Below are 13,423 nucleotides of genomic sequence, written 5' to 3' on the forward strand. Positions count from 1 at the left end.
GCGATTATGGTAAGGGTCGTTACATTTCCGATGAGTGCTTGCGGTGTTCGGCCAATCACAGTGCACTGGGTCAGCTGGCCAATCAGAGCGGACTGCGCTTGTCTGAAGGAGGGACTTTGTAGAAAACGAAGCGTTTGAGAGAGGCGGGGCATAGAGGACCTACAATAATGTACAGTATTGGAAAAATAATGTGTTTTTTGAACATTAAAGCATGTCAACATATTCTGTTACACCAAATACACAAAATAATGATCTTTAAAAAAGCATCATATGACCCCTTTAAAAACACATGCAAATGATAAAATGTCGTGCCGACGCTGCAGTGGCCCGATCGGGCAAGTGACAAATCCGTCTACTGTCCCGAACGTCTTTCACGCTGGCCCCGGGCCATCGGGCAGTCCTTATTGTCTAGCCCTGAATAGGCACTAAAGCTTTCAAGGTTCAAAAAGGACTCAAAACCACCATAAAAGTGTCATAGAAATGGTCAAAACATCTTCTGAAGCCATACAATACCTTTTGTGAGGAAATTATAGAAATATTTTTCTTTTCTGTTATAAATTGAGAATCATACAGTCCAATTCGTGAACAAATCATTCAGACCAGTTTTGTGAAAATAACTGACTCAGAATAATTTCTTCACAAATCTGACATTACGGAATGCGCCAGGAGATTTTCAGGGAATAATGACTTACATTTCCGTCTGTACCTTGCAAAAAGCAATCATATGACTTCAGAAGACTGATTATAGTACACAAAACATATAGACCAATTTGATTATACTTTTATGGTGCTTTTCAATCTTTTTCAAGCTTCAGTTTCTTTATAATTGCATAAAAATAAGGCATTTATATGGGGTAAATAATGACAGAAAGTTCTTTTTTTTATGTGAGCTATCCCTTTAATCTGTTATCAACATCATACATAGGAAAATCTAACCTGTGCAATTAGGATGCCGATGACCACCCCGAGCTGGTGAAGGGTACCAAAAGCCCCTCGCAGTGCCGTTGGAGCAATTTCACCCACATACATGGGCGTCAATCCTGTACACAGGCCACAGAAGGCACCAATAACCAGACGGCCCACTATTATCAACTCGTAAGAGGTGCACATGCTGGATAAACCCATCAGGCCTCCACCAATCAGAGCCAGGATGTTGGACAGAAGCATGCATTTTCGTCTGTAATGAGAAGATGGGAGATGAATAAAGGAAAGTTTTTTAACAAAGCATTTATGTTTGTTTTATGTTAAAAGAAACTGTGTGATTTTCTCACCTCCCTAGTTTGTCAACCAGAGTGCCAACAGTAAGAGACCCGATCATGCCGCCAACATTGAAAATGGAAACAGTTACACTCCACACTGTTGTCAATGTGGATTTATCCATTGGCTCTCCACTGCGCTCCTGAGTCACGTTTCTGATGAAGTTCTGCACTTTCTGATCATCAACAGAGAGACAGACAATGAGTGATGAAGTAATGAAGTGTTGTTTTTTGAAGTCTAAAATGCTACTCACTTGATGAAACACTTACCTCATCGGGTGCATTGATGACGCCTGTGTTGTAGCCAAACTGCAAGGAGCCGATGACGGCCGTGGACACACAGAACATGAGGCACCATGTCACCTGCTTCCCCTGGACAAAAAGAAGGAACACATACTGTAAGATGCAGAAAAATGAAAAGAGTAAAGATGAATGTAAGACAAAAGGTAAAACTGAGGCTGTCATCAGTTTGGGGGTCTGTGGCATCAAAAGTTTGGAAAACTCCTGCATTAAAAGGCTAACAGAGCCAAACAGATGAAGAAAAGCAGAGTCTTTCTCACTTTTACCATTATTTTTAGCACACAAATCACACTCTCGCGTCACACAGTAGTCACACTCATTCCTTCAATATCCTCTGTTTGTAAAGTTGCTAAACCCTATTAGGAAATTATGAAATGAAACAGCTATGAAATTCTTTAAATTTATTTTATTTATACTTCCTCACATTCAAATTCAAAATGCAATTCTGCATCCTTGTTTTCTACTTCAATTCAGCAGGTAGACTGAGTCTAAAGACATTCTCAATTCAATTCTAAATGGTGCACAAATTCTGATAGCAACATATATCACACAATGCAGTATTTCCCAGAGTATGTGTGAAAGTGGAACAGGACTGTTGCATACATTAGTAAGCAATAATAACTGGAATGCTTGTGTCCCTATGTGTCATTCTTTCCTAAATGAAATTCTGAAACTGTCTGGCTGCTCCGATCTTAATGCCTGTTCCTTTTTCTTGTGTCAAATTAAAAGAAAATAGAAATAACGACTTAAGCTGACTGCAGAGGAACCTAAGTTGACCAGAGATTAAAGAGTTAAAATCTGCATGACTGATGGTACAAATACGTCAGTGGGAAAAGCACAGAAAACCACACATTTAGACCAGTTCCCACTAGTTCTCACATGTTAAGCTATGCGGGTTATGGGTTACAAAGTTCAGTAGTCTGAGGGCCTGTGTATTGGGTGCATTTTTTTTTTTTTTGAGGGAGAGAGGGAGAGAGAGAGAGAGAGAAATTTACAATTAGTAACCAAAAGGGGTCATTTGCAATGGTTTTCCATGAAGTTATAATAATCTGGAGTGGATTGCTTATAAGGAACTTCCTTCAATACTGCATTTGGCAAATGTCAGTACAAAAAGAAATAGTGTACTGCAACTTTAAACCTGCACACAGAACCCTCTGGCAAGTCTGATGTTTTGATAAAGACTTAAACACACACAAGCTGTCTCCTGGAGGAGTGACTGTGAACAAGGATATGGGTGTCATCATGTAATCTGTAAGTAGCCAAGAGTCATCTTAATGAATCTAATGTTCATAATGACTTCTGCTGATAGAGGATGATCCATCACTTCATTTTTCATCTCTATTGAGCAGAACAGACCTAACCACATATTTGCACATCCCACCATACAACCCCCAGCCTCCATAACTTAATTGACCATATGTGACCCTGGACCACAAAACCAGTCATAAGGGTCAATTTTTTGAAATTGAGATTTATACATCATGAAAATCAGCTGAAAGCTGAATACATAAGCTTTCCATTGAGGTATGGTTTGTTATGATAGGACAATATTTGGCCAAGATACAACTATTTGAAAATCTGGAATCTGAGGGTGCAAGAAAATCAAAATGCTGAAAAAATCTTTAAAGTTGTCCAAATGAAGTTCTTAGCAATGCATATTACTAATCAAAAATTAAGTTTTGATATATTTACGGTAGGAAATTTACAAAATATCTTCATAGTGCATGATCTTTACTTAATATCCTAATGATTTTTGGCATAAAAGAAAAATCAATAATTTTGACCCATACAATGTATTTTTGGCTATTGCTACAAATATACCCCAGCGACTTAACACTGCTTTTGTGCTCCAGGATGCATATTATAATCAAAAATTAAGTTTTGATATATTTACGGTAGGAAATTTACAAAACATCTTCATGGAACATGATCTTTACTTAATAGCCTAATGATTTTTGGCATAAAAGAAAAATCGATAATTTTGACCCATACAATGTTTTTTTTGGCTATTGCTAAAAATATACCCAAGCGACTTAAGACTGGTTTTGTGGTCCAGGGTCACATATTTATTTATGAAATCAACACACTTAGTGTTAGACTCACTTAATAGATTTGTAATGAGCTGCAATGGATGCTAAATTGGCACACTCAGATTGGAAATTTCCATTCTGTCTGTCCATTCTACAACAAGTAAGAACCGGTCAGGATGCTGTTCATATTATGTTCAAGTTTGAACATGCCAGCTGAACCCTGCTCTAAACATTAATTTCTCCTTGTCGGTTTCCTTTGCACATCTTGGTTTCTTAATTCACATGCTGCAATCCAAGGTGGCAAAGCAGGTCAAAGTTCCACTACCACCTTTGTATTTTTTATATTTGTTAAGGTGATGAGTCATATCAATTGAAAACTAATAGCCTGAACAGATATTACCTAAGGATATCTCCGTAAACCCACTATGCAACACACAAATGGTCCACAATCAACATGTAAATCGCGAGAGAATTAAAAACAAATGACAACATTTCAAATCTACACCAGATGCCCATGGGCATCCCCTAAATTTTTACTACAGTTCTTGCATGGTAACCACAGTTTCCTGTATATGGGATAATAGTAACACCTATATCACAAATTATGGTACATGTTATGAAAACATAGGAACCAACTGCCATAAAAATACGCAGATTATGCGTATTACATTAAACACCATAATTTCTGTATGTAATCCCTGAAAAAGGACACTTTAGCATATACCTTTAAAAGAGTATTTCTTAAGTGCAAACTGAAAGTAACCTAATCGGATGTTATCTGCAATTAAATGAAAATGTAGAATTGTTTAAATCTATATTAAATGTAATTAGCTCAACTTTAGAGTGCTTTTTTGACTTTTTTTTTTGAGAAGCAGGATTTTATATGTAACTTCATTATTCTATTGTGTTTGAAATATGATTATATGATGATTGCATGATTAAAGTGTACTGTCAAATTTATTTACATGCATTTATGGTAAACTATAATATATTTTAATGACATTTCTCTTGAAACTTGTAAGTGATGTATTAAAATATATTTGTATTTATTTACTCATTTTTAATGATAAATTTGCAATTTAGTTCTTAATATTACTTAGTAATATTGAATAATACACTATAGTAACAATGAATGTATGTTATTCAACACATGGAAATAAGTGTGCTTCTTTAAAGCAAAAATGATTTCAAAGAATAAAGTTAAACTTAATTAGAATTTTTTTTAAAAAGTGCACTTTGTGCACTTAAGTGTGTTAAGAAACAGTCATGAAGTTCAAATATTATTTGCAGTTTTTTAAAAATACTTTTAATATTACACTAGTGCACATTCTTTTTCACAAGGGATCTATAGTAAAACTGTAAATAAAATAAAAAGTTACTATTTCATAAGGGTCATAGTGATGGTAAAGCCTTTACTTAGAAATCATAAAGAAGAAAGCTAAACATCACCACTGATTCTGTATAAAGACATAGACAGAGGAGAAAAGACTCTACCTTACTGTCCTTCATCTTCTCCATCCTGCTCTCGATTGAGACAGAAGTCTTCAGTTCAGTTCTTCCTCTTTTAGCAGTGAGACCAAACTTATGTTTTCAGGGTAAACACAAATCCGTATTTGGAAAAGCTTCTAGAGGGAGAAAAAAAGAATATGAATAGTTGTTGTCAGTAATGATAAGGAATGAGACAATCCTTTTATGTCTTCACCAAGATGAACGACAAAAAACAGCTTCCTGCAACGGATGTCTGCTGAGTTGAGATGACAGTAGAGCATCGTTGTGCAAAGCAAATTGCAAAGTAAATGTCGAAGTCAAATACAAGAGGCATCTCTGTCAGCCCAAGATCCACCCTATATTGCTCAAACTTAGTCTTTTTGGTTGTCCAGTAACATCAAATCCTCAATCCTGCATCAATCTAGCTAAAGTTAATCAGTCTACCAGTGAATAAAATAAAACTTGCTTTAGTTAACAGCTTCATGCAGTTCTAATTAGTTAGTAATAAAATGTAAAGTGGTCAAAGAAGTACAATGAACTTTACTGCAGGCTTATTTTAAAGTTAAGGCAACGATTTTTTACATTTTAAATAGCCTAGGCTACTAATAGTTGGTAATGAAGCAGCAGCATCATGAGTAGCCTATTTTAATAAAATATAATTCCAAGGCTAATTATAGTCCGTTATATTTCTATATAATAATTATATTTACGTTTGTTTGCAGAGCTCCTGTATCGATCAGGTAGTTGCTGGTGTGTGATGAAACACTCTCGCGCTCGTGGCTTTTATGGAGAGTGATACACGAGCAGCAGCACGTTGTACTTTTTGGCGTCACGCCAGTGCTCCCCCTGTTTCTGTAACATCCGAGTCGCTGGATTAAACCAGAACTTCATCTCAAGACATTCGCGTAACATCCTTTAGTTGGAAATGATCGCCGCATCTCAAAATCTAGTGAGCATCCACCTAGTCAGCATCTGAGCATCAATTAGAACGTGCCAATGATGCCAGAAACGCCGTCTAGGCAGGCAACTCACGAGGTTTTGAGGCAAAGCCTGGTTTATTAATGTCCTTATTTGGTCATTCGCCGCATAGACTGAACGTGAATCGCGCCTCTTTTCTTCTGGCGCAGCATCCCACCAGATTTAAACTTGCCAAAAGTTGCTGCGTGACACAATAAGCCCGTTATTGTTGTCATGTGTTTGTAAACAAGTAGTCTTCTCTTCCGAGACCGGACAATTTGCGGGGTTTGCTGGCACTTCATACAAGTGTGTGATCTAGTGATAACAAATGTTTCGTTGCCTACGCTCCTTAGCTTTCGTTTGTTCATTGAAATGGGCTAAAAAGGCATTACAAATTAATTTCTATCACGTTGGATGCACTTATTAATCATAACATAAAGTTACAAAGTAGGCTAATAATCGATTTGCGTTTGGTTTCTGGCAGTGTAGATAATGACCTAAAAGTGTATTATTACACTAAAAACAAAGTAATAATGTATATAACAATACACAAAAACACGGAACACTATAGTTGTCTGTGTTTTTAGGACAGACAAACAGGAACTTGCAAAGGAAACACATTTTGAGAACTGAGATCAGCTATTGATAGCATCCTGCCACTGCGGTATTTTTTCTTTTAGTATAAACTAAACTCTGAACCTTTTAAAACAAATTCTCTGGGAGTCTGGGAGATTTTAATTGGCCTACTTAAAAATACTATAGACACCTGTATTGTGAAGGGTATCCATTTCCCATTATCCCACAGCATCTCAGCCTGTCAAGCTCCTACATGCTTCAGTTATGTACTAAATCTGTCACCGACATGAAAGAAAAGTTTAACATGGACAGACTTGTAGGCTACAAATGAAAATGTGGATAGCATATTTTAAAGGGGGCATATGATTTTGCTAAAAATAACATTATTTGGTGTATTTGGTGTAATGAAATGAGTTTATGCGTTTTAAGGTTAAAAAAACAAATTATTTTCCACATAGGCCTACTGTACATTATTGTTTCTCCTCTATGCCCGGCCTTTCTGAAACGCGTCGATTTTTACAAAGGTCATCGATCTGAAAAGTGCTCTGATTGGCCAGCTATCCAGTGCGTTGTGATTGGCCGAATACCTCAAGCGCCCCTTACCAATGCTACGCCCCTTTCGCGTTTGAATCGTCAGTGGCCAAAACTCGCGTTTGAATAAACATACTTACAGTCTTTGAGTCAGAACAGCCCGCATTGTAGTCTACTCTCCCAGGAAACAGTCCTCCATAAAATGTGCTGCACACATCTGAATATTTGGGTTGAACTGTTCTGGAACAGTGTTGTAAATACAACTTAACCACTGATTTCTAGTTGTGTCCTCTTTTGGAAGGCCAAACAAAGTAGTTTCACTTTCACAACGAAACAGCGTCACACACGGCGGGCTAGAGTGAGGAACGGCTAGCGGATTCGACAAAGGAGCGTCCGGCGGGCTTGCGGCAACCACATGTGACGACCCCGGGCTGGACTCTGCTTCGTCCACGGTGAAAGCCGATCCGGCGATCCACAGCGCGAAGTTGATGTATTTCCTCAGCGACCAGCACGGATCAGCTCCAGGCATGACGAAGTGGATATCATCCTCTTTTGGAAGGCAAAACAAAGTAGTTTGCTTTCACAACGAAACACACGGCAACAACAATACTACAGGGAGAATCAAAGTTACACCTTCTTTCTTTGCATGAACATTTGGGCGGCGTTATGCAAATCTTCCCACATAGTGAGGTAGATATGTGGGGGTGTGTTAGAACGAGCCGTTTTAGGTAGGCGTGGTTGACTCTTAACTTTTATTAAGAATATCTCTTTGGATTTGAGACTTTAGTGTTTGCAACTTTACAGATCTTCTTTATGCACCAAGAGCTTGTAACACTCCAAAGAGAAAGGAAAAATGTAAATCGCATCATATGACCCCTTTAAACGTGCACTGAAGTTATTAACAGAGCATTATAACACCATATGAAGTATATAATGAAGCATACAACTAAAGTGAAGCAGTTTGGAACATTTGAAGCATCTTGTTTAAATGAAAACCTACAGTATCACACAAACAAAAAGGGCAGAAAAGTTATCCATCATACACACATGCTCGCATATGATATTCTCTCCCAGTATGACTAGACTTACTCTATGCTCTCAGAATTGTTATACAAGTTTAACACCTCATCACTTCCTACAAGAATATCATTCTGTGAAGTCGAACTCACTTCTGAAAAGAAAAAAAAAATTCCATTACATTCCATTCAGCGCTCAACCATGCACTTAATTACTAATGAATAATTTCTGTGGAAATTGACTTTTCCCCATGTTTTTGTTTGGCATTTCAGTGATAAATGTTAAGCCTGGTCACATGTTATCGGGTGACCAAGACAACTATCATAAAGATCACTGCATTGTGAACATTAATACCTAAAGGCATAATTCACCCAAAAATGAAAATCCTGTCATCATTTACTCACCCTCAAGTCGTTCCAAACATCCCAATATCTTTCTTCTGTTGAACACAAAAGATGATATTTGTAGCCATTGATTTTTAAAGATTTTTTTCTCCATACTTGACATTGAACTTGAAAGTCAATGTCTACCAGCAACTGTTCGGTTACCAGCATTCTTCAAAATACCTTTTTGTGTTCAACATAAGAAATTCAAACAGGTATGGAACAACATGAGGGTGAGTAAATTATACAATTTAGTTAATAAGTTTACATCTTGATTGCTGCAGTTCCTGTGTGTCCTTGAAGACATTTGGCACTGCAGAGCATCTGCTGGATAACCTAATCTGACCAACTAACCTCTGACCGTTTGTCCTCATGTTTTGCGTCAAATATTAGAAATATATAGAAAGAGAGGAATTTCTAGGTACTGCAATCAGTATAGTCACTGCAATTGCTACATCTTAACTGTATTAGTAACGGTTGCCGTCACATTGAGGGACTAATTTATGCTACTTTACCGCCATCTGCTGTTTGAAAAGCACAATGGTCAAATAGGATTAAACAGAGCCGTTTAAAGAATGCTGGGTAACGACTTGCAGAACCGTCTAATTCCTTAATCACGGATTTCATGTAAATTCATGCTGTCTGTTCAAACTAAATCAGCCTCTGCATCATTGCTTGAGCACTATATGGCTAAATCCAGTATCTTCAGACTAGTGTTAATTAAATAGGGCAAGCAGCAGCGTTTACCCTGGTTTTTGACCATCGCACACAAATAACGGACAATTTTTTTTAAACCTCACAGATATAGCAGATATTATTCAACTCCACACCTCAAAAAGCAACTAAGCGACTCAATTTTCAGCCGGTTGAACTTGGTGGTTAATGAATGATTTAGAAAGACTGTTTGTATAAACCGTAATTTGTTTCCACTGTTAAGACGACAAAAAAAAAAAAAAAAAACTCTTCACCCTTACCATACTGTGATGCCGTGTCCGGCCAGAGCAACGAGACAAAAACATTAAACCCCATTATAAACAAGGCATTTGTTGCATCCAAACAATTTAGATTAAATTGTGCATTTTTATTTTGTAAATTGCAACAGTAGGATGTAGAGTGACAAAGATAAATGCTGATGTAGGACTTCAAAATGCTGAAGGTTTCCAAAGCCCACTCTGAATGACCCTTCATCCTCCAGCAGGCAAACCAATAACTAAGACAACATCATATTGGGATAACATTATGAGGTACTCTACAAAAGGTTGGGAGCTCTTGAATTGAAAGTAACAGCAACCATTTAGATCTTTCCAGGGAAGCTTCCATCCTCAATCTGCCCATTCCATTTCTCCACCTGAAGGAAGGAAAAACAAAGACACATTGTATAATCAAACAACTTCCAGCAGACCTTCACATTTCATCAGTTTTCACAATGATTGCTTGTCTCTTGCTGAAGGGAAATAGCAATTATACTTTGATAGAAGAAAATTTATTTAACAGAGTTGCTTAGCTATAAGTTTTGAATAGGGATCATGACACCATGATGATCAGTAACAGAGAACCCCGCTGGCAAAACTGTCTGATACCTGATATAAAGAAGAGTCTGTGTGGTTTTTAACCAGTTTATTTTGGTTTGATTGCAAATACTGAAAAGTTCAAAGTGGTACTCAAATTCAGAAGGACGATACCTGTGATGAACAAACCAAGGACAGGGTTCCAGTAAAAGTATTAGCAATCATGGCCAACAACGTACACGAGTCTGGACATTCTTACATCAATCCCATCAACCCCACATACACTGTAATACCTTATTTGTAGAGTCTTTAAATACGTCATAGTCACACTTGACAGTTTGCAAGATGAAAGCAAAAATATTACATCCTGTTGTGGAAGACTTCTTGGCACTACCTTCATCTTTGTTTGCAAAACTGTTAGAATCTGAAGGTTACAAAGAAAATGAACTTGAACTTATTTTCAGAATAAAGCCAAATCTAGAGCGAAGATCTGAGGATGACAGTTCAGATAAAGAATAAAGATTCCAATTATAGACAGGCAAACGTTCGCTAATGAGTTTTTATGTCTCAAGAGATTTATTCTAGAAAGCATCTAAGGCTACATTCTCAGTGCAAACCTCAATTCTGATTTCATTTTTTTTTTCTAACATGGCCAATATCAAATTTGAGTGTAAACTGGTCACACTCCTGAAATGACCCGCATGTGCAAAAGAACAAACACCACAGATTGCACACAGCACCCTGTCATACAAACACGCAGGCCACTGAAATCAGCATTTTATGCATTTCTAACGTCTATGTGCCACAGAAACCAGCGAGAATGAGGAGAAAGAAAACAAAGTTGTGTGTGTGTGTACTTTTCCTTCAAGCTTTGGAGAACTTCAGGTCAGTAAAATATTTGGAGTCACTCCCAGCAGCACAGAATTGTGACAAATGTCGATGTAGAGTAATGTTGCACTGTAAAACATCAGTCTTGTATCTGATTTAGGACCACATAAAGTGGCCAAAATCAGAAATTAAAAGATCAGATTCCATGCGGCTTGTGCTGTTCACACTGTCATGAAAAAAGAAAAAGAAAAAACTGACCAGAAACAGATCGACCACACTGACCTGTAGTCATAAAGCAAGAAAGAGGAATGGAGAATGTTGTTTTATACACTCACCCACTTCCACAAAAGAGTGTACAAGAATTTCAAATATATATCTGCTAAGAGCTTATTTAGGCAGCATTTTGCACTCAAGAATATTGATGGCTTCAAAGATTAAGAAGATTACTTTTTTCTTGCTGTATATATAACTCGGCTTTATCAAACCAGAATTGACTGGATTTTGAAAAGTCTGGGGTTAAAACCAGAAAGGATCATATACGGCAGCTGGCCATGCTGTCTTTATGACATTCACGATGCGATGAAAAAGTGCAAGTTATTTTAATGAAGCATGTGCTTACAAAATAACACCAGGAATGTCTATAAGGTAACCAGGGTCAATCTTGATTCTCATGTTTACTCAAAGGTTCTATTACTTAGGTTTTCGGTAGAACAGACTCACCCAGCTCATTGGACACAGGCTCTTGTAGACTCTCTGATACCATTCGCAGGGAGAAGTGTCCTGCCCTTTGCTTGACAAAGCCTTATTACACCTGTGGAAGTCTGAGAGGAAAAACACAGCAGTAAGTAATGCACACTGAAATCAGGCAGAAATAGTATACAGTCTCCAACCCCGACATCTATAATGAGTTATTCAATTCATAATGCAATTTAATCAAGTCATACAGATCAATTCTAGCTCAGAACTTCAGGGGTTTGTTGCACTAGACTACAAGCAGAGACACCGGAACTGGAGATTTACTACAGACAACCCTGCTTCACCACTGATGTGACCTTCAACAAAACGAGTCCTGGTTGCTCCAAAAGATCTATCTGTGAGATCAGCATACTATTAATAATCATGGTTGAAATGCACTTTGTGAAGTCTCATATTCATTATAACTGTATACAAGCCTGTATGTAAAGCACACTTGTCCCTTTCATAAATAATACAAAGCATTTGTGGCACAATGTTTTTATTAATCTAATAATTTTGGGTACAAATAAGGGTCATATAATAATTTTTACTGTACATACCAAGGTAATTCTGGAAACAGTTTCTTGTCTGGTTAGTGTTTGGAAAACGGGAATCGAATGGAGCCGTTCTGTAGTTCTTGATCTTGTCGTCAATAACATCAGCCATCTTCAGTCAAAGATAATGGGTCTGCGTGAAATGCAGTAAACATTCACAACATTAACTAAATACTTAAATAAAGCACATAATTGGACTTTAGCTGCTCAAATGTCGTAGTTTAACAGCGTAATAAAGCAGAAGACTGCGAGTGACATTTCACTCAGTAACAGTTTAAACTAACGCCAGTCACAGGACGGCTGTAGTGATGTTAAACTTACTTGATATATTTTAAACGAGTTCTTTTAACTTTCAACGAGGTAAATGTAAATTGAAGTGAACTTGTAAACACGTAAAATATGCTTATTTATTATACGTCCAAACCAGCAGACATATTCACTTTAGTAACATAACCTTGATATAACCGGTTTAAGTAGCCAGTTTGCTAGCTGGCTAACTAACTCAAATGAACCATTCCTCTGGAACGTCAGTTGCTATTCCGTGAATTTTGCAAAAGAGTAAAGCTAAAGGGTTTCAATAAACATCGCACGAGATTCAGCTATTTCACAACAAGCTAGATTAAACAAATAAACACTGAGGCCTACCTCTTGCTGTGCCCTTATCGTAACGTCCTCTCGAAAGACTTTATGAGCGCACTGAATTATGGGAAGTCAAAGTGTGTAGGAGGGCATGAGGATGAGTGAAGGCGGGATTTACGAGATTAAAATAATACTTTTTTATTCCAAACTTTAGAACAACGAACGTACAAGGGCAAAAACATAAATTACATCAAAATAAATATAATAATAAACTAAGACAATAAAAAAAAAAAGATAAAATCGGAAAAGCAATAAGAAAATCACATGACATGTCCATACCAAGTACAAACAGTTACAAATTATTCAAGACTAAAATAATACTACGAGTATATTTATTATTTACACACTTCATAAGTAGCATTCATGTTCCTCCAGTGTTTCTTCTAATCTTTAGATGTAATATGAAGGAAATAAAATAACAATATAATGGTAATATAAAACAATAATATAAAACCAATAAAAAATTAATTAATTTTAATAAATCAATAATTACAATATACAATATAAAATAAAATACAATAAAAATCCTTCAGGAAGAAATTCATGAACAAATAATTTTTTTTTAAATAAAATAAAAAAATGTAAAAATAATATTGACATTTACCGATAAAAAGCACTGGG

The 13,423-nt window shown here is 36.8% G+C and overlaps 2 protein-coding genes across 4 annotated transcripts in view; both read right to left on the minus strand.

Moving 5' to 3' along the window:
- The window catches only part of LOC107724776 (solute carrier family 2, facilitated glucose transporter member 3-like), a 10,619-nt gene extending 4,798 nt beyond the window's left edge, over positions 1-5,821 (minus strand). For both annotated transcript variants that reach the window (XM_016533812.1, XM_016533804.1), the window contains exons 1-5: positions 5,785-5,821; positions 5,081-5,211; positions 1,527-1,628; positions 1,272-1,432; positions 937-1,177 (exon numbers count right to left, since the gene is read on the minus strand). In XM_016533812.1, coding sequence (XP_016389298.1) covers positions 937-1,177; positions 1,272-1,432; positions 1,527-1,628; positions 5,081-5,104 — 528 coding nt within the window. In that variant the 5' untranslated portion in view covers positions 5,105-5,211; positions 5,785-5,821. The remainder of the gene's footprint in view (positions 1-936; positions 1,178-1,271; positions 1,433-1,526; positions 1,629-5,080; positions 5,212-5,784) is intronic.
- Positions 5,822-9,598: 3,777 nt separating this feature from the next.
- On the minus strand, positions 9,599-12,892 carry LOC107724786 (cytochrome c oxidase subunit 6B1-like). Of its 2 annotated transcripts, XM_016533834.1 has the most exons (5): positions 12,809-12,892; positions 12,170-12,296; positions 11,595-11,695; positions 9,792-9,886; positions 9,599-9,749 (listed from the first exon to the last, which is right to left on the minus strand). In XM_016533834.1, exons 2-4 carry the CDS (start codon positions 12,273-12,275, stop codon positions 9,833-9,835), a joined length of 261 nt encoding a protein of 86 aa, XP_016389320.1. In that variant the 5' UTR covers positions 12,276-12,296; positions 12,809-12,892; the 3' UTR covers positions 9,599-9,749; positions 9,792-9,832. The 2 variants fall into 2 exon arrangements, with proteins under 2 accessions (XP_016389320.1, XP_016389313.1); XM_016533827.1 differs by having other exon boundaries at positions 9,599-9,886.
- Positions 12,893-13,423: the final 531 nt, after the last annotated feature.

Source organism: Sinocyclocheilus rhinocerous, unplaced genomic scaffold, assembly GCF_001515625.1.
Source record: "Sinocyclocheilus rhinocerous isolate Xijiao unplaced genomic scaffold, SAMN03320098_v1.1 scaffold883, whole genome shotgun sequence".
In the NCBI taxonomy this organism is placed as follows: domain Eukaryota; kingdom Metazoa; phylum Chordata; class Actinopteri; order Cypriniformes; family Cyprinidae; genus Sinocyclocheilus; species Sinocyclocheilus rhinocerous.

Excerpts from the sequence above, each read along its gene's own strand:
- LOC107724786 (XM_016533834.1), bottom strand. The coding sequence starts at position 12,275 with ATGGCTGATGTTATTGACGACAAGATCAAGAACTACAGAACGGCTCCA. Across the intron at positions 11,696-12,169 it reads CTGTTTCCAGAATTACCTTG|ACTTCCACAGGTGTAATAAG; the intron begins GTATGTACAGTA and ends TTTTCCTCTCAG. Across the intron at positions 9,887-11,594 it reads GCCTGTGTCCAATGAGCTGG|GTGGAGAAATGGAATGGGCA; the intron begins GTGAGTCTGTTC and ends TCCTTCCTTCAG.